General features: G+C 47.1%; 1 protein-coding gene across 3 annotated transcripts in view; it reads right to left on the minus strand.

The window, feature by feature from the left end:
- Positions 1-23,602, minus strand: part of Smoc1 (SPARC related modular calcium binding 1) — a 164,273-nt gene that overhangs the window by 38,022 nt on the left and 102,649 nt on the right. For 2 of the 3 annotated variants that reach the window (XM_057783114.1, XM_057783112.1), the window contains exons 4-6: positions 17,111-17,210; positions 15,022-15,069; positions 1,190-1,279 (exon numbers count right to left, since the gene is read on the minus strand). In XM_057783114.1, coding sequence (XP_057639097.1) covers positions 1,190-1,279; positions 15,022-15,069; positions 17,111-17,210 — 238 coding nt within the window. The remainder of the gene's footprint in view (positions 1-1,189; positions 1,280-15,021; positions 15,070-17,110; positions 17,211-23,602) is intronic. The other variant, XM_057783113.1, reaches the window with a different exon arrangement.

Here is a 23,602-nt window from a genome sequence, read left to right on the forward strand (position 1 = left end):
AATCCCCTAGGACTCAGGTTTTCTAGTGACAGGGGATTGCAGATTCTGATCTCACCAAGCTGAGCCTACCCTAGGCACATCCCTAGCCATGCTGCAGGGCATGGTTTTGTTTCATTTCTTTGTTCTACTCTCTCGTGCCCCAGATACTCTCCACTGAGCGCTGCTGAAATCTTGCTATAGGTTGTACACTGAAAGCTGAACTTCACACTTTCTGGAAACCTTATTCGGTCAAACTTCCTGTTCCTGTCACAGGAATCTGGAGCACTGGGTAAACTCCCTGCAGAACAGAAGCCCAAGTGCCCCCTGCCTTGAACACAGGCCAGGCTTCTGCACCCCAGCACTTCCAATTCACTGGCCTTGCCTCCAGGGACTCCCGGCCTTTATTTGGTCACCATCACTATCGCCCTTAACCTAGAATGTTTCTCCCAAATGTCTTAGTGCAACTCCCCAAATCCCCGTGCCCTCACCCAGCCAGCTCCACTTGCCAATCTCTTTCTCCTACTTCCCTAACGGTGGCCCATACCCATCACCTTTCCCTCTTTCCTTGTTCTTGGCCAGTCCTTGCTGTCTGGAATACCCTGATTCTTCCTTTCTGCTTGCAAGCTCGAGTCCCATGTCTTCCCAACTCTTCCCAGAACAATGCCAACTCTTTCTTGCTTAAATATCTATCATGGTACTTAGTTCTAGAACCAGGACCTAGGGCTTAGTTCATAAAGCTCTCTAGTGGTTGTACTGGGAGGAAGACATTCCTATACCTCCATCTTACCCCTCCTCCAGCCCAGGCACAGAGTGGGCAGTTCTAAGTTCTGAGTCACGTGCTCCCGAAGACTGACTGCCCTCGCCAGCTTTTCTCACCATGACTCCCTGGTCTTGGCAGCTTTGAGGGTCTGTCTAAACCATGTTTTTGTTGGACATTGGGCTACAGGCTAGAAGCCTGGGAAGAACAGAGGGCCGTTCCAGAAGTAAAGACTCTGCACTAGTCACTTGGAGGCTTCACATTTTTTAAAAGGTTGGGGACAAACCAACTTACACTGGGGGAAAAAAATTACAATCAAAAAAGAAAAGAATAATAATGGGAACTTAAGCAAGCATGTAAAGCTAATATCTTACCCAATTCTGAAATGAAAAAAGAAAAAATAATAGTGAGAGTTAAACAAACATATAAAATGGAAAGGAAATGATGGCTTACCATCGCCGTCGAATACAGGCTGGGTCTCCATCGTGGGTGTGGGCTTTGAACCATCATCTGAATTGAGAGTTAAAAAGAAACGAAAAGAGACTACCATTATTGAGGTAAATGCTATCTACTCTCCAGAACTGTTGACTGGTTGGGGTTTGTACAAGGTCAAAGAAAAAGGAAGAGGAAGGAGGAAGAGGCCAGGAGAGAAGCAGAGCCAGAGAGAGATGCGATAAAGCAAATCCGGGTATGTGCTCATCCAGGGGACTCACAAGGAGTTGGGACTCACAGCAATGGAGGTCCCTGTCTCATAAAGCTGAGGATTCTGTAGGATTCTTCCAGCCTTCCACACCCCAACAACAGAGTAGGGTGGAAGACTCTCCTGCAGCCAGCTGCCTGAGCTTTGTCTAGGCAGGCTAACACTGGCGGCCCTATGGCTTGACAGCCTGGTGTCTCCCCTTCAATTCCCATCCTCCGGCACAAGACAAGCTGTTTAGAACCTTTCCCTAACGACCCTGGCTAAAGAGCTTAGACCAGAGCGCTACTCTCTTCCAGGCTCCTAGCTGCCTCTCCATCCTTGCCTTAAATAGAGGTGCTAGAAAGCACTGCTCTCTCCCGCACACTAGAGGGTCAAGGGCCGCCCAGTGAACATTTACACTGCGAAGCAGCACACCCTGAAATTCCCAGCAGCAGGTCAGTGAACGGGAAGGGAAACAACACAGGAAATTGCTGAGATCACCCAGGCCTCCCTTTGACGTTTCTATCACCAATGATGGGAGTGGGATGCTCCCAGCAGCGATGTCCCAGTGCTTATCACTCAGTACCCTGGGCAGCTCTTTCTGCAGAGCAAGAGGAGCTTCCACGTGTCAGGAGTTAGCGTAGACTTTGTTTATTTACCTGCCAGGACTATGCTTTCATCAAAGCCCCAAAACCCTCAGCTTAGAGACGTGTTTTGCAATCGTTTTCATTATTGCCCGTTGAAGGAATATTTTTAGACCATTCTCTCCAATCACTTCCTAAGAAAATGTTAGTGGATAGAAGATAATAAATCTTGTGCTGTGTACACCCATTTGTACTATATATGTAAAGGGTACATTTTTCTCAGTCCCCAAGAAGCCACTGTTCCACCCACCCACCCACTCCCAGTAAAGAAGGAGGGGGTTATCTTGTCTATCTTGAGACTAGTTTAGAGATTTTCTTTGTTTTCTCCCTCAGGGGAAGAGAAAGGTTGAGCACTATTGTTTCAGTCAGTTTGATGATTACACCACATTGTTCTCCTACCAAGACCCCCTAGAGATCATTTAGAATGGCACGCTATGTGCTATGTTCTCTGGGCATTAACTATTTATAGAGAACCCCAGCTCTCAGATAATCCATGAGACACCAATCAGACCACCAGTAATAACAGTGTCCCACCCCCTTGTGTCTTCCCTGACCGCCCCCATCCCTGTATCTTATCAGAGGAAGGAGGGAGAGAATAATTCAGATCTCTCACTGGTGTCAACCCTTGGAGACCCACATCCTCCCTAGAGGCTGGGGCCAGCAATCTGACAGTCCTGTGAGTGACACCTGACCCTGGTATCACTGTCCTGTGCTGACACAAAGACCCAACTCTCACTGGGGCCAAAGCAAACCCGAACTATCTGACAACCATCCCAAGAAATGAGACAGCGAAGAAAGAGGCTTCAGTACTTAAACACATTGAATATCGTATTTGCCTCAAACTGGATTCCCTAATGTGCATCTTTCTACATCAAACCATGTAAGCTGATCTAGAAGTCTTTGAGGGAGAATTAGACCAAACAGAGCTACACAATGTTATTTTTTTTTTTAATAGCACCACTTCCCCTGACTCTAGTAACACCTCCTTCCATTGAATTCAACAAGCCACTGAGTGGCATCCCCTGGCAGCCGCAGTGACATTTGGTCTGGTCACTTCTGCCAGATGCAGCATTCAGTGTGACTAGTTCAGCACAGCTTACTCAGCCCCCTCCGTGCAGGGTGGCTCCACTTTAGGAGCCTGGAGAGCTAACAAAGGAAGAGCAAGAGGTCAGAAGTCAACAGTGAGTGTTCAGATCCAACAGGGTATGTGATATTTCACATTTGATGTAGACACTAAAAAGTCTACATGAGAGCTAGCTCTCTGTCTGGAGCAAGATAGCTAAAAATAGCTTGCCTCCTTCTCTTGGCATCCAGATGAGAGCCTGGGTCTGAGCACCTGGTCTAGCCATCGGCAGAGAACAAGGGAGGGCTTCCCGGGGAACCTTAGACCTCGGCATGGAAGCTCGCCGAGCATGAAGCTGAGGCAGGGGATTGAATCTTCCTGCTGGGTAGGGTCACTGAGGGTGAAGAGGCACAGCTGCTCTGTGCAGAGAGGCTCTGACGGAAAGCTTTATGGAGTGAGAAGAGTCTAGGTGCCAGCACACCCCAAAGCCAGGAAGCCACGCCAAATCCAACAGAACCTTCCAACCATCATCTCCGGGCACCTGGGCACCTGGTTTCTGACACACCAAATAAGCACAGGTTTTCGTTTTGTTTTTCTTTTTTAATAAACATAGGTTCAAGGCTTGGATCCAAGGTCCACAGCCGTTCTGCTTACTGGCAATCCTTGGAGAAGCACCAGGCCCCACACTGGGCCCTGATTTCTACGTGTGCCCTTGGCTTCCAGATCCCTAGGGGGACCTCACACTGGCCTTTGTTGACATCCATACATGGCCTAACCTAAACCCTTCACTCTGTCTGAGCAGCCGTATCATCTGTTACACATGAAAGATGTCTGCCTACTAGGAGTCAGGACACTGGTGCTCTATGGCTACTGTCAAAGGAGTTCCTCGACTCCATGCGTACTAACATTCTTATTGGAATTGCTTACTTTTAAGACTGGATTTGTGAAATTAAGATCCTATCAAAGTTTTTAAATTAGATAAACCTTACAGTTCAATAACATGACAACTTTATTTTAAACCTTGGCAGAATATTTAATAAGCATTTCACACACACACACGTACGCACACACGTACGCACACATACATACATGTACACACATACATACATGTACATACACATACACACATGTACACACATATACATCAAAGACACAGAGATGATAGTTAACACACTAATCATGTGCAATGTCATTTATCATTAGGAGGTACAAATAGACACAATGAAGGTACTTGCTTGTAATCCCAGCATTTGTAAAGCAAAGGTAGAAGAATTACTACACATTCAAGACCAGCCTGTGCTACATAGTGAGTTTCAGATCAGTTAGGGCTACACAACAAATTCCTGTCTCAAACAAACAAACCCAAAGACCCCAAAAAATACCACTAAGTACCAGGAAAGGCTAAAATAGAAGACAAAAAATAACAAGTGTTGGCAAGGAAGTGGAGAAAATGGAACTCTTTGTTCACCGTTGGTGGAAATATACAACTGGGCAGCCATTTTGAAGAATGATTTGGCAATTTCTTAAAAAAAAAATGAACACCAATTAAATTTTCAAGGCCCAAATTCCACTCCTGGGAACCTTCTAGAGAATCTTCTAGAGAAATGCTCTAGAAGAGACATGTACACAAACATAGTAGCATTACTCAAATATAGCAAGTATAGAAGCTTTTAATTTGGATTTTTATATGTATGTATGTATGTATGTATTTGTTGGAAGAGGAAGGCACATGTATGCCATGATGCCAAGTAGAAGTCACAGGACAACTTATGGGAGTCTGTTCCCTCCTTCTACCATGTGAGTTCCAGGGATGGAACGTGGGTTGCAGATTTGGCAGCAACCCCGTTACCCACTAAGCCATCTTACTGACCCAAAAAGTCTCAAAGTTTTAAGCAATCCAAATGTTTATCAACCAGTAAGCATACAAATTATGATATGCCCATTTAAAGGAACACTATTCAGCAATAGAAAGGAATAAATACTAAAACATGAAAATATACACCCGATGACCTTTAAAAACATAATAGAAGGAAGACAAGTGGTAACCCCTGCCTGTGGCGGGACGCATTTAGACAGCACAGATGTACAAAAGTCCATGCATCCAGAAGGCAAGCGGCTCCATGGATGCTGAGTCTGAGGCTGAGAAGGGTTGTAAACTATAAGATCTTCCCGTGCAAGGAAGCAATGGAAATTGTCTCTGGTAATATTTGAGTGATTCTAGGAATTTGCTAAATTCACTGGATTTTTACATTTAGAATGAGTGGGGTATTTGTTTGTTTTTCTGGTTACATTTCAATAAAAGCTCTTCGAGCCAAAATGAGGGGGTGTCGGAGTCACTAGCAGAAAAAGCACCCAGTGGCAGTAGCTAGGTCATTGGAGCAGTGGTTAAATTGGAGAGGGAGAGAACTCACCCATATATTTTAAAGATATATATCTAAATCTCTGTTTACTTATGTATGTGATAATTTTATGCCTGGAGCTTATTCTGCTTGATTTCTTTTATTCTTTCTTTTCTTTCTTTTACTTTTTTTTTTTTTTTGAGCTCAAATAGATTTAATTTCTCCTTGATTTCAAAATGATTTCCAGACTAAGGAGAGAGAGACTGAGATAGAGAAACAGTGTTTCAAACAGAGGAGGGTTTCAAACATAATTTTTCTTATAGAGAGGGAGAAAAAATACAAATTAGAAAATAAAAATAAACAGACAAATAAGGCAAACAAGAGGATTCTTCCAGGGTGAGTTAGGACCAGCAACCACAATCCCAGGATCCTATCTTACAGAGCTCAGTCTCTAGCAGGTGGCTTCCTGCCTCCCACCTGCACCATCAGCCAGGAAGGAGGAAGCCATCAGGCAGATGAAAGGAGAAGCAAGTTCCAGCACAAGCCAGGCCTCAGAGGCAGTGAGCAGCTTTGGAAACTGCCCAGCCCCAGAGCCACTGCCTTTGGCCTTCCAAGGTTGCCCAGCCCCCACTCACGCCTTGTCCTTGCAGGTGCAGCCCCTGCATGGGCTCTGGGAGCCTCTAAAGACACTGGGTGTGTGTGACAGCACAGTTCCTCCCCTGCGAGAAGGCCTGGCCCACGCACAGACAGCTGGAAGTCACTTCGACCCCCGATGACACTGTTCAAAGCCTCCTCTGTTTGGCTTTTTGATTTCTGATTGACATTCGCTGGCGAGGGGAGATAAATGCTGGGCTGAAGACAATGTTGATCCGCTCTGACTATTCTCAAGGAAAAGACTTTTCAGAATAACAAACAAAACAAAATAAAAACCCCAAAACATTGGTGCGCTTAAGGGACTGAATAGAGCCCAAGAGATCCAGGGAAGCAGGCCTGGCCCTTTGAAGGGGCTGGCAAGTCCATTGAGGAGTTAATTGTCTGGGTGTACAATGAGTTTATTCTGACCACATACAAAGAGCTTTCTCTTCCAGGTCCTTCAAAAGCAAGTGTGTCAAAGGGGCCAGAGGAGGAATCTGTATTAATGTCATCTCTTGGGGGTTTCCCGAGGTGGAGTGTTGAGCAATGAGAAAAAAAATAGGAAAAAAAAAAAAAAAACCCAGCAACTTCCACAACACCCCGCCACCCCAACTTGAGATTTGGAAGGTTCCTCAACAAGCCCAAGTTCCCTCAGATTCTGAACTTATATCAAACCATGTCAACTACTGCAATCCTCCTTTATTTGCTTTGACTACACCACTGTCTCTCTTGTGGTAATAAACTAAAGCCTGGTATAACTAGAAGTTCTTGCTTGTGCAGGGACCAAAGTTATGTGATTCAACAAGGTTCACTATGGAAGTAAAGGTGACTTCTTCGGGCATCCTGATTACAGAAGTCTCTTAGGAAGCTGGCCTAGATCACACCGGGAAGGTGAAGAGCTGGCTAGCCTCAGCATCTCCTGAGAGGCATGGTGCCTGGTTAATGGTTCTCTTAAGATGGATGAACGTTGTCCCTGTACTGACCCATGAAAGCAGAAAGCGTCTGGGCACTTCAAACTCGCTCGATAGTGAGAGGTCTATTTACAGCGGTTTCCATCCACCCAAACACTTCCTCTTCAACTTAAGAACAAGCTTAAAGCTAGCTTTCACACGCATTTTCCCCATGCCCTCAAGTCATGCGTCCCTCTGAATAAGAACAAAATCCCAAGGCTAGCTAAGAATGCATAGGAGAGATAGACAAGAAGAAAGGAAAGGAAGTTGAGGAGAAAGGAGGAGCAGGAAGAGGCAGAGGAAGAAGCAGAGGAGAAAGTACCTGTAACACTGAGTCAACTGAAGACCAGATTCACACAGAGCTCTGAAGTAACTTTAAAAACTTTTGTCATGAAAAGATGTGCTTAAGTTTCCGTAAGCACAACGTCATAGTCTAGTTTCTATGAGGACTTTAGCACAGGCTAGGGATGCAGCTCGGCTGGTAGAGTGCTCGCCTTGCATCACAGAGCCCTGAGTTTGGTCCTCAGCACTGCATAAGTCAAGTCTGTTTGTGTACTCCTGTACCCTAGCACTTGGGAGGGAGAGGCAGGAAGATCAGAAGTTCAAAGCTAGGCTAGGATACATAGGGGAGATCTACAACCAATCCTGCCCCCCCACCCCCATATGGATGCTAAAGCATGACTAATTACGTCATTCAATATTATAGTACAAAATCAAGAAGCTGATATTGGCACTGTCCATCCTTATCCAGACCTCAGCAGTTTCCCATGCACCTGTCTGCGTGTGTACAGCTCTGAATTATTTTATCCATGTACAGATTCAGGCCACATCAGAGTCATACAGAACGATCCCATCACCTCGAGGGCTACCATGGGCTTCCTCTCCTCCACACCTGGCAACTCCTCATTTGTTCCCCACCTTGTCATGTCTTGTCATTTCTAGAATGTTGTAACAATGGAATTGCATAGTATCTGATCTGAAATCAGCTTTGTGCATGCATATGCATGTATGCACAAGCACAGTTTGCATAGTAGCCTCGAGACCTTCCAGAGTTGCTGCTACATATTCTGCTCAGTATCATCTGTGCTGCATATGTGACCCGGCTCATTTCACCTGCTGAAGGACATTTGGGTTGTCTCTATTTTGACATTATAGATAAAGCTGCTATACATTAATATGGGTGATTTTGTGGATCCTTAAAATAAAGATCTTAAGGATCTTTATTTCCTTAAAATAATTGGTCAGAAACATAATTAATAAATTAGGGTTAAGTATGTGCTTAGATTTTTTTTTTTCCAGTTAGGCAGGTGGCTTGCACCTCTAATCCCAGCTCTTAGAAGGCTAAAGCCGTAGACTCATGAACGAAAGATTCAGCCTGAGCTACATAGTTAGATTCTATCAAATGAACAAAGGAAAGAAAGGCAAAGGGGAGATGGGGAGAGGGAGAGGAAGAGGAGGGGAGAATTTTTCCAAGCATCTTCCATTGTGACTGTTCTATTCAAGTCCTCACCAGCAGTGTAGGAGGGAGGTAGCTTTGGTGTCACCTCGCCAGCACTTAAGTATGAGGATCATTCTTAACCCTTCTAACCACCGTGTCAGCTCACCGCGGTCTACTCTTGCATATCTTATAACCTTGACCATCTTCCACAAGCTCTTAGCCCTCTGCAGGACTGCTTTGGTGAACGTCTGTGCATATAGCCTGTCCACTCGTTCACTGAAAGCTTTTCTAACTGCTGAGTTTATAGAGCTGTTTGTATGTTCTCGACAAAAGCCCTGCTTCCAGTATAAGCTTTGCAAATATTTCCGCACATCTTGAATGGTAAAATTTCTCACAAGGACCCTTTGAAAAGTTGTAACAGCTTTCTGTTCCACAGTACAGACTATGATCCATTATGAGTTAATTTTTTATAAAGCAGAACATTTAGGTTGAGGTTTTAAGAATTTTCCAATTTTTCTGTTTGTTAAGGTTTGTTATTTTTAATTAGGCATCACCTGTGTCTGTGTTGGACAAGTGTCCACAGAGACCAGAGGACAGTGTCTAATCAGCTGGAGCTGGGGTTACTGGTGTTAGGAGGTACCTGATGCTGCGGGTGCTGGGAACTGAACACCAGTTGGTCTGTGGATACCGGTTACTATAGTACCCTTGGCTGGGTGACCTGTCCTTCCTGCACTGAAGTGTCTTTGTCATAAGACATCTAGTCTGGTGTAGGTGTTTCTGGGCTCTCTATTCTCCATTCACTTATGCCTATCTGATCTTTCACCAACACCACACGGTCTTAATTGTCAGTTTTATGTCTTAAAGCAGATAAAAATTATTCTGTCCACCTTTTCTTTAAAAAAAAAGTGTTTTATCTCCTCTGATCTCTCTCCTTTGCATGGAACTGTGATGATAAGCAGTCCAAATCTCATCCTTCCTTCCCACAGGTATAGAATCAGCCCAGTGAGACCTGGGAATGACAGGTCATCTGCTGTCACTGCAGGAGCTGTGTGGCCCTCAGAGCTGGGACTAAGGAACAAGAAATGATCCTGAGACACATCCAAGCGCATAGCCTCATTCCTGGCTGTCTCTGAGGTGGTATTCTCAACTTTGGGCTTCACTCTGGACCAATGAGCAAGCACACTTACTCCCACTGGCCTGAGTTCTCTTGCCTGGACCTCAGGGGCTCTGGGAAGAATCAGAGGGTGGGAAGTATCAGCCAAAGGGTACAAGCACTTGTTAATGGTCTCTATTCGTTCCAGGCTGCCCCTCTCAGGGTCTTTCCTCAGAGAATGACAAAAACAGCTACCAGTCAGAGCTATTTGGAAGATGCCACCCACCTTCTCTTCCCTGGAGAAGTGACACGCTCTAAGAACTTAGGAACTGCTGGTCCCTTGAAGCTCCAAGTCCTTTTGAAAATTGTCTCCATCACAAAAGGCAGAGAACCTAACAGACCAGATGTGGGTGAGCCGACACAGTGAGGCTGGAGTTCTGAACATTTTCACTCTCGACTATAGCCTCAGTGGCTGCAAAAAACACGAACCTAGCAAGCTCCAAATGAACATTCACCCAATAAAAGCAGCACGCATAAGTACCAACAGCTGCTAATATCCCCAAGGACTCAAACACGCATGTGACTGTGAAGCCATCCAAGATCCTTAAGTTCCGATTCCTTTCCAGTCCCTAGAGGTGCAATTTGACGGGGATTCAGACTTGGTCTAGCACTCCTTCAGCCATCCGGAGTAAGGGCTGAGCTATGAGGCAGGGGACTGAGACTGGGGCCAAGCAGGGAAAGTGGGCAACTGTGGAAAGGAGACAGACATTGTGTGTGCACGGGCATTCATGCTCATTTGTGCACACCATTTGAAACTGAGCTCTACAAAGCTGGCATTTAACATACCCGGCTCTGCTAAGGTGCCATAGAGCATAGGACGCAGCAGCAACATGCATATAGAGAGCCAGGGGCTGCATCCCCTGCATTGGAGATTGCATTTTTCTGTTCAGCAGGATAGTATGAGAGTGGGTATACACAGATAATCGTTGCTTGTCTCCACTATTAAATTTAAATGCAGTACAGGTTAAAATCATATGCACATATCCCTCAACCAGGCTTAGGGAACCGGGGCACACCTCCTTCCGGTGTGCTCACTGCCCTTGACCCCAATTGTGAGACCAAGGCTGAAGGCTGCCATGTCCATTCTACCTGGGACCAACCCCTGCCCTAAATAACCCAGCTCTCCATTCTGATCCACCTCTTGAGGGGCACAGGTCCCAGGATGGCACCATTCTGCAGACCAGACTCCACAAGAGCATCCAAAAATAGAGACATAGACAGAGACCTTGGGGAAATAAATGTGACTCACTCCTTACTCAAGGCACACACTGTGGAGTGGCCAATAAGGGATTAAAGAGAACTCCCTGCCAACTAAAGGTGAGTTGGACTTTGGGAGCTCTCTACCCTATTCCAAGACTGGCTTGACAAATACAGAACTCCCTAAAGGAAAATTTAAGCAGAGATTATTCTTTGCTTCTTTCTCACTTTTGTTAAATAGCAAACTGCCAGACCTCTCAAGAGAAAAATGAGAAAATTTTGGAAAGTTTTCTCTGACGACCCTCGTTTTTTCACTTGCTGTTTGTCACAGCAGCGTCAGCTCTGAGGATTCTGTGATTCTGAGCTGCGGGGAGGGGGTAGCACTCCTGAGAACCACTAAAATCCACTTTGCACATGCTGTCTGGGGTCCTCCCCTCCACCATCCTTTCTCACTCCCTAGTCCCTTCTGAGAATTGTCATCCTGGTACCGCACAGGCGGTGCAGCCAGGCAGCCCCCGCAAACAAACACACCTGCAGTTCTTCACATCTGACCCCCAAAGAAGGATAGGTTGGGAAAGCCCACAGGCTCCACCAAAGGTTGCTCCTGAGCCTGCTTCCCAGTCACCTGCACTTGCACTGCATCAGTGGAAACCTCAAATCAGTCCCTCTCTCAACCCCGGCAGCCTTCAACTGTTTGAGCAGCAGAGCCTCCGAGCTAGAGGGACTGCCTGGGCTCCTCGTCCTCTCTTCAGAAAGACCTCCATGGCGTCAATAAAACACATGCGAGTGCATGTGTGCACCAACCCCCAGACACACACTCACACACACTCACACACACACACACACACCACCCCCATCTGTCTTCAAGGACCAGGACCAGAGGAGAAGCAGAGGGGGCAGCAGGATGGGATTGCCCCAGATCAATGGATATTTGAAACTCAAACACATGGCCCAGGACCCACACCGCATGTGTTAATTACCACACATGTGCCCATAAAGGAATCCGTTAAACGCAAGGGGTACAAAGAACAGAGGGAAGAGGGGACATTCCAGGGGATTAAGTAAATAGTCTGAAGTTGTGACCCTCCTCCCCTCCTTGAGCACGTGCATCTGGGGAAGATAACAGTGCCCCCCCCACTTCTTCCCTCAGGCCCCACACCTGTGAACCCAGACCCCCCAGCCTGGTCAGACAGCAGTGACCTGCTGCTGCCTGGCCTCCCTCCCTCACGCTATCTCTCTGGTCTTTCACCCCCAGCTCCCTGCACCCTGCCTTTCTCCTCCTCTCCTTCCAAGGCCTAATTCCTGGCTGGCGACCAGACACGGAGCAGTCGGTCGCACAATGCATCTTTTCATTCCTTCCAGGCAGAGAGAACTGATCCTTCGCAGCCCATCAGTGGGGCATATTCAAGAAGGCAAGAGACTTAGGGGAAGAGAGAAGCTCTCCCATCCCTGCCTTGCACCCACATCCCTCACACCCACATCCCTTGCACCCACAGACCCATGGCTGCACCTCCTTTCCAGCCAAAGCCCTCACACTCCCAGGGGCTGGGCCAATGTCCTTTGGCTGACAAGCCCCAACTCTAGAGAGATGCCTTCTGGGAGAAGCCACATGCGGGCATGGGCTCAGCTCAGACAAGGGGCCTTTGTGTGGTCCCACCTGCGGCCCCGCAGAGCACATTCCATTCTTAAGTGAAGCTGAAAGAGGAACCTCTGCAGGTCGACACAGGATATTACAAATGCCCTCTCACACTCTGTCCCCATTCAAACTCGGCCTTCCTAGGCAGGTGTGACTTCAAGTGGCCTTTCCGACAGGTGGCCCAAACCTGCCTTCTCCATGCGCCTATGGCAGACAAAGGAAAGCTGGTCCTGCACCTAAATTGATCCTCCAAGTAGAGGGGAAATGAGATCCCAGGGCAGAGTTCAGATCTCCAGAGGAGAGGGGGACCAAACACACCACACTCACCCGCCATGTGCCCCTGTCCTTTGCCTCCACGGAACCCTGCAGGAGGAAGTAAGGCAAGGAAGCAAAGAATTGGGAACTGATAGTAACTTCTCCCACCAGGTGAGCGATTCCCAACCCTGTGGATCGTGACCCCTTTGGTGGTGGCATATCAGGTGGCCTGCATATCAGATATTTATGTTATCATTCATAACAGTAGCAAAGTTACAGTTATGAAGTAGCAATGAAATAACTAGAGTTGGAGGTCTCTCCCACATGAGGAACGGTATGTATTAAAGGGTCACAGCATTAGGAAGGTTGAGAACCACTACCCTGCGGGGTGGGGGGGGAGCCTTATTCTTTCCATTACCCTGACGCCTCCTCCAGATCTGCTGGCTGACCCTGGTCCGAGGGGACAAAGGGTGTTCACTGCTCTCTACTGAAATGCCATCTGCAGTCCACCTGCCCTCTCCCAGCTGGCTCAAAAGACGCCCGGGTGACCACGAGCTATCTGTCATTGTGACCCATGGAGGGCAAGGCCACAGCCACTAGGAGAGCCCTTTGCTATCTCCCAGGCAGCCTTTCTGGACAGCAGGCTTTATAAGCTCCTCGCACCTTCCCCCATTCCTTTCGATGGGAAGGATCAGTTCTGATGGGTGGTCAGTTTCACAGCCTGTCAACAGATTTTCTCGGCCAAGAGGTCCTCAGAAACAACACAGAAACAAATGCGAGGCTCCTGGGGGCATTTCATCCTGCGGCAGGCAAAAAGAAAGCAGCTCCAATGCCCAAACCCTCCAGGCACATGCCACTGGCAGTCCTGGTGACTTCAGGTCTCTACAGAGACATCCCTACCCCCATGCCCACCGTCCCACCATAGCAGCCCCGGTTGCATCGCCAGCTCTGGGAAGGACCTGGCAAGGTATCTGCTCCCTTCTTCCCACCTTCCTTCTTCAGGGGAAGAGAAGCCACCCACCTGTGAGCCCATTGTTTTAGTCAGTGGTGATACCACCTCCCACTTCTTGGAGGACCACATTGCAGGACAACAGCTTCTCTGGTCCTTAACTCCACCCTCTGTGCAGTGGCAGAAGCCAGTAGCTGCCCTTGCCTCTGTGTGGCACACGGTGAACCTGGCCACAGTACCCTCCCCACTGAGGGACTCTCAGGAGCACGCAGCTTCCAGAGCATAGATGAGATGGGAAGCCCCCGCTTCAGCCTGAGGTAGAGGGGAACTTGACTGCACCTGCACATATGACAAAACCACTGTGCGCACTATCTCAGGAGCAGCAGTTGTAAGCCCTGGGCCTCACTGTCTTCCAAGCTAGAAGGGACCAGGGCTGCAGACCAGGGTCCACTAAACAGCCCCCAGACATAGACGAAGCCAACTCAAAGAAAAATGTGGGCCCTTGTTAAAAGGAGAGGGTAAAATTGTCATTAGAAATTTAAAACAGAAAGCTCTCCCCTCTCTACCAAAGTCTCTCTTTCTCTCTTCTCTCTCAACTTGTAATAGTAGTGTTTAATTTGCTGTTTAGTGTTGTTCTAGGTTTAAACAAAAGAGTCAAACCCTTAAGCTTGCTATGGAAGCCAAATTGTAAACATCTTACAAACTACGTGATGCTTTGATATAACAAGGTCTGGCAGCCGACACTAAGAGGACATGTGCCTCCTCGGCCCATGTGCACGCCACCACCAAGGCAGACACTCATGGGATAGGTGTCTCCTCAGCCCATGTGCATGCCACCACCAAGGCAGCAGACACTCATGGGATATGTGTCTCCTTGGTCTGTGTACACACTACCACCATCTTCCCATCAAAGCAACATGGTTGAGAATTTAAGGACAAGAAAACTGGCTGCATACCCATGAAGTCAGCCTAGTCTTCAGGAAGAGACTCTAGATGTATGTATTAGAACACACCATCAAGGAAAATGTCAGGGGAGGACACAAGTACCCTACCTTGATCCTCCTCTTCGAATGAATGCTGGGTCTGTTGGTAGTTGGCCAATGGAACTTCCCAGAGAGCAGAGATCCACGCGGCGCTCCCATAAGGGTCCCTACCCAGCTCTGTGCCCCACACTCTGCTGGGTCATCACCACTGTCTGGGCCCTCCTTACCTCTAGTGCTTCAGGGAGGACACTGGAAACGTGAAATGTGTTTCTTTGTCATCCCAGGTTCCTTCTCTCTCAGCTAAGAACCCCTGCTCACACTGACTTTCAAAGCAAACATTTAGATGAAGCATGAAACTCCACTCACCTTTTCTTCCTGAATTGCCCTGGCTCAAGGGCTTGTCGGTGACCGGACCTTGGACGAGAGAGGAAACAGAAGCACAACATTCAGATCGCACTGTGGTTGGTTTCCGTCAAACACTTGGCAAAGCCTGATGTCATGAGCACATGGTCATGTATATATGTATTGTATACACACCGGGGATATTATATACAAAGTTAGTGTGCACATGCATGTCAAGTGGGGTTTGTTTAACGTCAATGTCACTGATAACCCAGACTGTTTTGAGATGAACTATGATTCCCAGGTTCCCTGGAACCAATCTTGACCGGGTTTTTACAAAATTCAACATCCATGTAACTCAAACATTCCAGTGTTTGTCCTCCACTTATACACCCCTGCGCACCTCCTCTCCTCACCAGCTCCGTGCTCTGACCCATATCCAGTCACCAGGGCCAACTGGTGAAACCCCCTCTTACTGAAAATGCCATGATTGACACCCCTTGCTGGTCAGGGCAGGAAATCGGCGATTTTCCATCTGCGTTAAGTAGAAAATTGTTGGCCCAATTGTACTGAATGGGCCAAACAGTCTGAGGCATGGAAACAATTTTCTAGACACAGCCTGTTCGTCAAGGAGGGGGCAACCTGTATGCTGGCCAAACATTTGCCCCATCTCTTATGCGATGCCGCATGCCCGTATCATCCAGGGCTGGCTCTGTGGCACCTGCCTTCTCCTTAGAGCCCAAATCAAATGTGCAAAGACGAAACCCACTCCACAGAAAGATCTCTGTGGAGATCCTGCCCATGAGAGAAAAGTGAGAATCCTGACTTTCCTGGCCCATATTACACTCCTTCTCCATGCTCTAGATTTGTGAGGATTCTGTTATCCTGAAGGGGGCTTGTGTCTAGTACATTTGTTTGCTTTAAATGAAGCGTTCCAGGTCATTTGCAAGGAGGGCCAAGTCCTGACCTGCCCCTCCTCGCCCTAACCCAATTAAGGTTTCCAGTTTCTGTGTAAACCACAAATAAAGTAAACTTCCCTTTTGGCCTGTAAATTTTGAGCCTAACATACATTCTTACACACAGCCCTATTGCCTGTACCACTTGCTTTCCTTTTTAAACAGATGGGCCAGGTTTTCTTTTTTGGAAAAAAAAAAGAGAGAGAGAGAGAGAACAAATTTTATTTTAAAAATTTAAAAACCAGGGGAAACTTACCGTAGACAGAGGGCCTCTGGAACTATGTTTTAGCATAATGTTTTATACTTTGCTTGCACTTAAAATTGGGAATAAGTAAAATGCAAGCCCCACACATAGTGGATGGGTTGAGAATGGCTGTTTTAAGGGCGACCTTAAGGGAGTTACTAATGAGGGGGAAACATGGGGCTTGTGTGGATCCATAGCCACAAACACATAAAACTGACCTAACAGCAAATTCTGTAAGCTTACAAAGTTGGGAGCAAAAAGGTAATCTTTTCTATGCTATGGATTAACCCAATGGATTGTTATCAAGCTTGTCTGATTATCAGAAATGTTTCATAAGAACAAAGGATGTCAGATCCATTCCAGATCTAGTACCCACTAGTCTATTCAAGGAGATGCTAGGACACTTGGCGTCTACAGACGACCAGCCAGACACACGGTTCACTGTCAGGACAACCTTCCACTGCTGTGCATTACAATGTTCAAGGATGACACAGATGTGGGAGAGAAGCTAATACTCTCCTTGCCTGTGTCCATGAGAGACATCACTAATCAATCACCAAAGCCTTTGGTGTTGAGCTCTCACATAACTTCAAAACCAATACCAATAACGCACTTCAAGGCCCACCACAGGCAACAAAGAACAACAAAATCCTAGATGTATGTCATCTCAGATCTAAGGGACTATAGCCAATACTTAGAAAAAAGAATGCTGGGCCAGAAACAAAAACTCAAAATAAATAAACACACACTGATAGACACTCTTCACTGAGCTGACTACGGAGCAAGAAGAGTGGAACCTTCTAACCTGGCCTCGTTTCCCACACCACCCTGCTAAAGGTTTGCCTATAAGATTGAGGGCCCAACCAAGTCTCTCTTCAGCCCTTTCCATTCCTCCCACCCCTTCCTACGGTACCTGAACATACAGGAGTTTTATTCTGCACAGAAGAACCACTGATGGGCTTCCCGTCCGGGGTGACACACCAGCAGTACCCCGTGTAAGTGTGGCACTGCACCTGTTCAGAAGAGTGGACAAGGAGGAGAGTCGTGAGTCTCAGGTCACAGTCAATCATCCCTCGCCGCGTTTCCCAGCATCCGAGTGTCAGAAAATCTCCTCCCACCTCCCACTTCCACGTCTATCCCAGGACATCTCTCATAGGTGGAACAGACAGGTGGACCCAGCATCGATGTCATGTTTGCTTTATGACCCCTGCATGTAAGCCCACAGCAATTACCTGCTTCTTTCTCATGACTCCAGTTAACATCTGATAGCCTATGGGGAAAGGCCCACTGTGGTTCCCTTGGGATGCATTTCTCCAGTTCCCATACTTTCCTCCAGAGCTGGCATATGCTCTGTATGCCATCCAGATGTAAAACCGCCTTAGCCACAAACTAATCTGGCAAGTATCTGTGGCAATGTCACCATTAGGGATTGATGGGGCACTTCTTGAACAAGTAGAGACAAACACTAAGTTTTTTGCTCATAAGTAACACAGTGACGTAAGCAACATAAGCCTGTCCAGTGAGAACACAGCTCTCCCAAGACAATCACCGAGCCCCCTTGTGCCTGCAGGATCTTTTGCTAGAAGCCCAGCTTCTAGCACCACGGGGTGATCTTGAAGCCTGCATGATCAGAGCGGGCAGTCTGGGAATGGTTAATTAAAATGAGGCCTTCTTTCACTCTCCTAGAATAGCTTCCGATATCCTCCAACAGCTGTTACCTTACCCACCTTCTCCCATCCTACCCTCTGCCCTCTTGGGTCTGTTTTCTCTGCAGAATTACTAACCATCTATCAAGACATAAAGCTTGCATAAAGCTATTCCGTGGTTCACTTTTGGGCTCGAGATAAAGATTAAACTAAATTCCATGACACTTAAAGGTCCCTAACAATCTGTACCTGCCCATCCTTCTGGTGTCTTTTTACACCCAAAGCCCCACAAACACCCTCCATTTTGGCCACAAAGAGCCCTTTGATATTCCCAAACACAGCCTCATTTCTCTGGGTTTTGAGCCTTTGTCGGGCCCCACCTATTCCGTTTATCCGCAACACCGGCTCAGGCCGCCTCTTCCCAACCTTTTCCTCATCCTTCTGCTCCCCTCCATGATACTCAAAGCCAGTCTTGCTTTCTTCAAGCCCTTCTGCAAATTCAGAGCCCTTCCCATGGCAAGCGAGCGAGCCCGAGCTGTTGTTGGTCTGGCGGGTTCATCTTGCCGCTCTAGATTAAAACCTCAACGACTGCAAAGTCATTATTTCAGAGTCCCCAGAATCTAGTACGATGCTGACATCTATCGCAGGTGACTGATGGGTTGAATGAAGACACGGACTCTCATATTTTCCCCATTCTCGGTCTCCCATTGACTCTAAAATGCAACATCAATTTAAAAAGCCATACCACATTAAGTGTCTATCTCAAGGATAAGATGTGTGCCAAATGTAAAGATATTAAAATGGGGAGGGGTGCCACTTGGGATCAAGGACGTGTTGGAATTGAGGCCAGGCAGTGACTGCGTACAAACTGAGTGGGGAGGGATAGTAAAAGAATTCAGACAGCATGGTTGGGAGCCAGAAGTTATCACTAAGGCAAAAAAAAAAAAAAAAAAAAAAAAAAAAAAAAAAATAAGCTATGGAAAGTATTGTATTCTTGTGTGGGTATCAGACACAATAAGTTCCCCACCCCCCGCCAAGTTGTTTCAAGGCAAGTTGTTTCACCTAGAGCCTGTCCACAGGTATCAGGGTAGAACAAAACAGTCTCTTATTCCTACAGATAACACGGTTGCCGTCAAATGGAGCACTCTCTCACATCTCTGCAGGGACGCTGCCTAGTGCACGAACCCAAGCCACATTCTGCTCTTTCTTCACAATGACACCCGAGATGCTCACTCACCACCAACGTCACAGGCTTGGTAGCAGTATCCCAGTGAGATTAATGGTGGAATAGAAAGAAATCAAGACAGGCCAGGGATCGAACCCTCTTCTGGCCCGTTACAGATAAGGTGCATCACCAATTCTTAGAGCCTCTTCTGTATACTGTGGGCAATGACTGCCTAAGCTGGGGGCCCCTGGTGAGGTAGTCTTACACTTGGCACGTGGTGAAGGCTGGAGTGGCCACAGCAGTGATTTTGTTCTCAGTCACACCAGGAACACCTGCCAGGTGTTTCCCCATGGGCCAGACTGCCTCCAGTAACCTCCACAGGTGAGGCTGGAAAGTGCCTCTGGAAACTTGGCTTCACTGCAGATCACATAAGCCCTGCAGGGGAGGCTTCCTAGAGCTCATTCCTACCCAGAGGCAGCATTTAAATGGGACTAATGGGATCTGGCTGGCTGCTTTCTCCACTTCGGCCAACTGTCCCAAGACCTGAGATGCCGAGCTGACTCCCTCCTAAGCTCTGGAAGCCCACTGCTGAGGCTCTCACATGAGGGCTGTGCACCAAGCAGCATCCCAGGCCGTGCCTCAGGCCAGATGCTGTTTGTTGCAGCAGAGACAATATCGTTGAGCATGCTGCAGAGAACCAAGCTGTTTGAGAGCCCCTCCCCCAGGGTATGCATAGAGTTCCGCCTAAGGTTAGGGCAGAACGGGACACATGAATAAAAGGCAAAGCCCAGAGCTTTGTTTCAGGGGACACCATTTGACCTCAGGGCCCAAATGTCCACGGGGCCACATTCTTACTCAGTGTACCCATTGTCTGCCTGTGAGAGCACAGCTAGCCAGGCCCACAGAACCAAACACAAGCCTTTCTCCCCCATGTCCTCAGCTTTTTCTTCCAACCACACTACAAGGAAAAGACACACACACACACACACACACACACACAAAAAAAAAAAAAAAAAACCAACACCAAAATCTTCAGGCTGGGAGTTGCTTCCAAATTCCATAAAACTACAAGCGAATGAGGAATGCTGCCCCATTCCTTTGAGGTCTGGGGCATAACCCAGCTGTGTTAAAAGGAGGTGGCAGGAGGAAGCAAAAGAGGACCCAGGGGCTCTAGTGGGGTCTCAGATTGAGGGACTTGTTGAGGTAGCTCAGCAAGACCTCTCTGCTGAAGGAACTTTAATGCAATTGATCATCCATGATTCGAACCAAGAGATTTTAAGTTGCCTTGGAGTGTTTTTCCATGTTTGCAGAACAGAAGCTGCAGGGGGGCGGTCTGCAGCTATCCCATCAGTCTAAGCTCAGATAGCTGTGAGTATTTTAAAAGGGGGCGATAATAGTAATAACAGCCATCTTGGTTGTCAGGGAGCTGATGACATAATATGAATAAAGTGCAGACGTCAGCAGGTCAGGACCAGTGGAATTTAGCTGTTTCAGGCTCGTGGTTACAGAACTTGCCCTGGAAGCACCAAACGTGAAGATCAGAGTTCTGAGCCCCAGCACTGGTGTCCATAGGTGGGGAGGGCAGCCCATCTGTAACCCGAGCACTCTGAAAGCAAAGTCAGGGAACCCCAGGGCAAACCTGCTAGCTAGACTAATTGTATCAGTGAACTCTGAGTTCAACAGAGAGACTCTGCCTCGATGAATAAAATGGAGAAGTGGCCAAAGAAGACTCCCAACTTCAACATCAAATCTACACACACACACACATACACAGACGTGCACACACACATGCGCACAATCAGGCATATGTGCCTCACACACAGACATAAAAAGAAAAAATACTTAGTTGTTTATTCTAATATTTAATGTATATATGCAAACTACCCATTCATTTTAAAAGGCCAGAAACGAACTGGTGAGAACCAAAGAGCACACTCTGACCAGTGTGCGGGGAATGAGGGGTCTGAAATCAGCAAAGTCTGAGGAAATTTGGGCAGAGAGGAAATTTATTTTAAATAGAAATAATTGTTTGATGCATTCAGCCACTCTCTTGGTAGGTCCTTGATAGGAGAATTATTTATGCAAATTTTCAACTCCTTAGTAACATCCCAGGAAGAAAGAATCCTCGTCCAGAGAAACGCTGGCAGAGAAGCAGTCAGACGTAAGTTCTACCGAACCGCAAATTAGCTAGACACAATCAAAGCACAAAGTGTGCCCGGTCTAGCTCCCCTTGCAAATTTATAATTTAACTTAGTAACTAATACTCTCTGTCTCTTGAGAATCTCTAACTGACCAAGTCCTGACCTTTAACGAATAGGATATGCCCAGGCCAAGAGGAATTGACAAGGCCAGTGGCCGTTTCTAGTACCTTGTCATAGAGTTGTCAAAACTCAGACTGTCAGAAAATGGCTCCCAGCCCACTCTAGAGCATCCTGCAGAGGCCAGAGTGTCAGCCGGAGGGTCCTCCTTTGGGGACAAAGTGTACACCATCCAAAATAAGGCTACTTTCTGCTTCTGCTGCCAGAGTCCTGTTGGATAAAACTGGTTCCTCCAGCAACTTTAAAACACTGTGCTCCTAGATTAAGTTCCATCTCTGACTCATGTGCTTTAATATCATTGGCAAAAAGTCTTTTTACATAAACAGGCCAGGGGTATATTGCAGTTCAACCTCCACCCAAATGAAGACAAATCTGAAATTATTTTAAGCCTGCGAATCATCAACATTAGTCCAACTCCTGACCACCCAGCGAGAGTGTGGGAGGCCAGCACTTCCAACAAAGGCAAATGAGTGACCAGTGGGCAGAGAAAACACCAGCTCACGGGGACACGTGGGAGGAGAGTGTAGAGAAAAATAGAGAGGCAGATGGCAGCCGACACCCTCAGGTGCCAGGCCCCGAGTGGAAAATACCACCTTCGACTTCGACAACAGCTTGTCAGCCCCTAGTGGTCTCTGCTTGTCCTCATTTGGGCCTCAAAGTTAGTCTCTTTGGAAAGCCTTTCATGGAAGAATTATTTATGTAAATTTTCTAACTACTTAGTAATAGCCCAGGAAATTAGAGTCCTGATATTCCAGTCTTTGTAACATTTCAGAAACCAAGGAACAGGAAAAACCCTCAGAGTTTACCAATCTAACCCAAACATTTTATAAGTGAGGATTCAGAGAGGCCCAAAGATAAAGATGTGTGGCTCTCATCCCTACTCCAGTCTAGGGGGAGAAGGAGAAAGGAGGTGTTTATAGATGCTGAGGTCTAGGGACTTGAGTCTTTTTTTGCCTTGTTCTTTGCCAGGGAGGCAGATGGGGAAAATGATTCTCAGAGAGAAGAGTTAGATAGAAGCATTCCCTCCAGGATGGATCAGAGGGATTTTATGGAGGTTGGGTAATACCTTGGGACTTCCATGATGTCTTAGTTAGGGTTATTATTGCTGTGATGGAATACTATGATCAACAACAACCTGGGGGAAGACAGAGCTTACATATCCCAAGCCACAGTCCATGAGGGAAGCCAAGGCGGGACTCAAACTGGGTAGGAACCTGGAGGCAGGAGCTGACGCAGTGACCACGGAGAAATGCTGCTTACTAGCTTGCTCCTCATGGCTTGCTTAGGCAGCTTTCTTAGAAAACCCAGGACCACACAGTACCCACAAGCCCTATCAGTCACTAATTGAGAAAATACCTACAGCCCAACCTTACAGAAATATTTTCTTACTTGAGGCTTCTTCCTCTCAGATAACTATATCTTGTGTCAAGTTGGCATAAAACTAGCCATCACACATGCCCACTGGCCACCAGCTCTTTCTCTGGAAGCTTCTCGGGAGAGTGGGACTTCACTTTCCAGAGAAGCCTTTGCTGTTGGTCTTTCTGCCTTGATTCCTAACACACACCCACATCTCTGGAAACCTACTCCTTCTGGGGCATGCCCACTCCAGCAGTGACAGGAGACCGCTGTCAGTGTCTCTCCTGCCTTGCACGTATGGTGAACATGGTTCCTATGGAATGTGAACAGGAGTTGCCAGAGACAAAGGTGTTCTGTGGTCAAATATTTTTTTGAAATATCGAGGAAAACTGGGTCAGGAGACTTTGGCACTGTACAATTTCTCCTCGTCTTAACTTGGTAGACACTTCATCTGTACAAGGAAGATCATGTTTGTGGCAATTCCTAATCTTCTTAAAGCAGGGGCTTCCCCTCTGATCTTTGCGTTAGAAGCCTTTGATGGTACCAGTGTCCTGATGAATTTTTAGTGGCCAGAGCAGTGTAATGAACCATGGACCTTGGTTTCATGTCTCTGTTTCGCCCAAATCCTACTTCTTACGCTCCGGATATTAGGTTATCCGGATTCTCTATTTAGAATACTTTGCCTCCCTTGGGTATATTCCCAATAGTGGTATTGCTGGGTCAAGAGGTAGGTTGAACCCGACTTTCCTGAGAAACCGCCACACTGCTTTCCAAAGTGGTTGCACAAGTTTGCATTCCCACCAGCAATGGATGAGAGTGCCCCTTTCTCCACAACCTCTCCAGCAGAGGCTATCATTGGTGTTTTTGATTTTAGCCATTCTGACCGGTGTAAGATGGTATCTTAATGTTGTGTTGATTTG

Source organism: Chionomys nivalis, chromosome 10 (genome assembly GCF_950005125.1).
Source record: "Chionomys nivalis chromosome 10, mChiNiv1.1, whole genome shotgun sequence".
Classification (NCBI taxonomy): Eukaryota; Metazoa; Chordata; class Mammalia; order Rodentia; family Cricetidae; genus Chionomys; species Chionomys nivalis.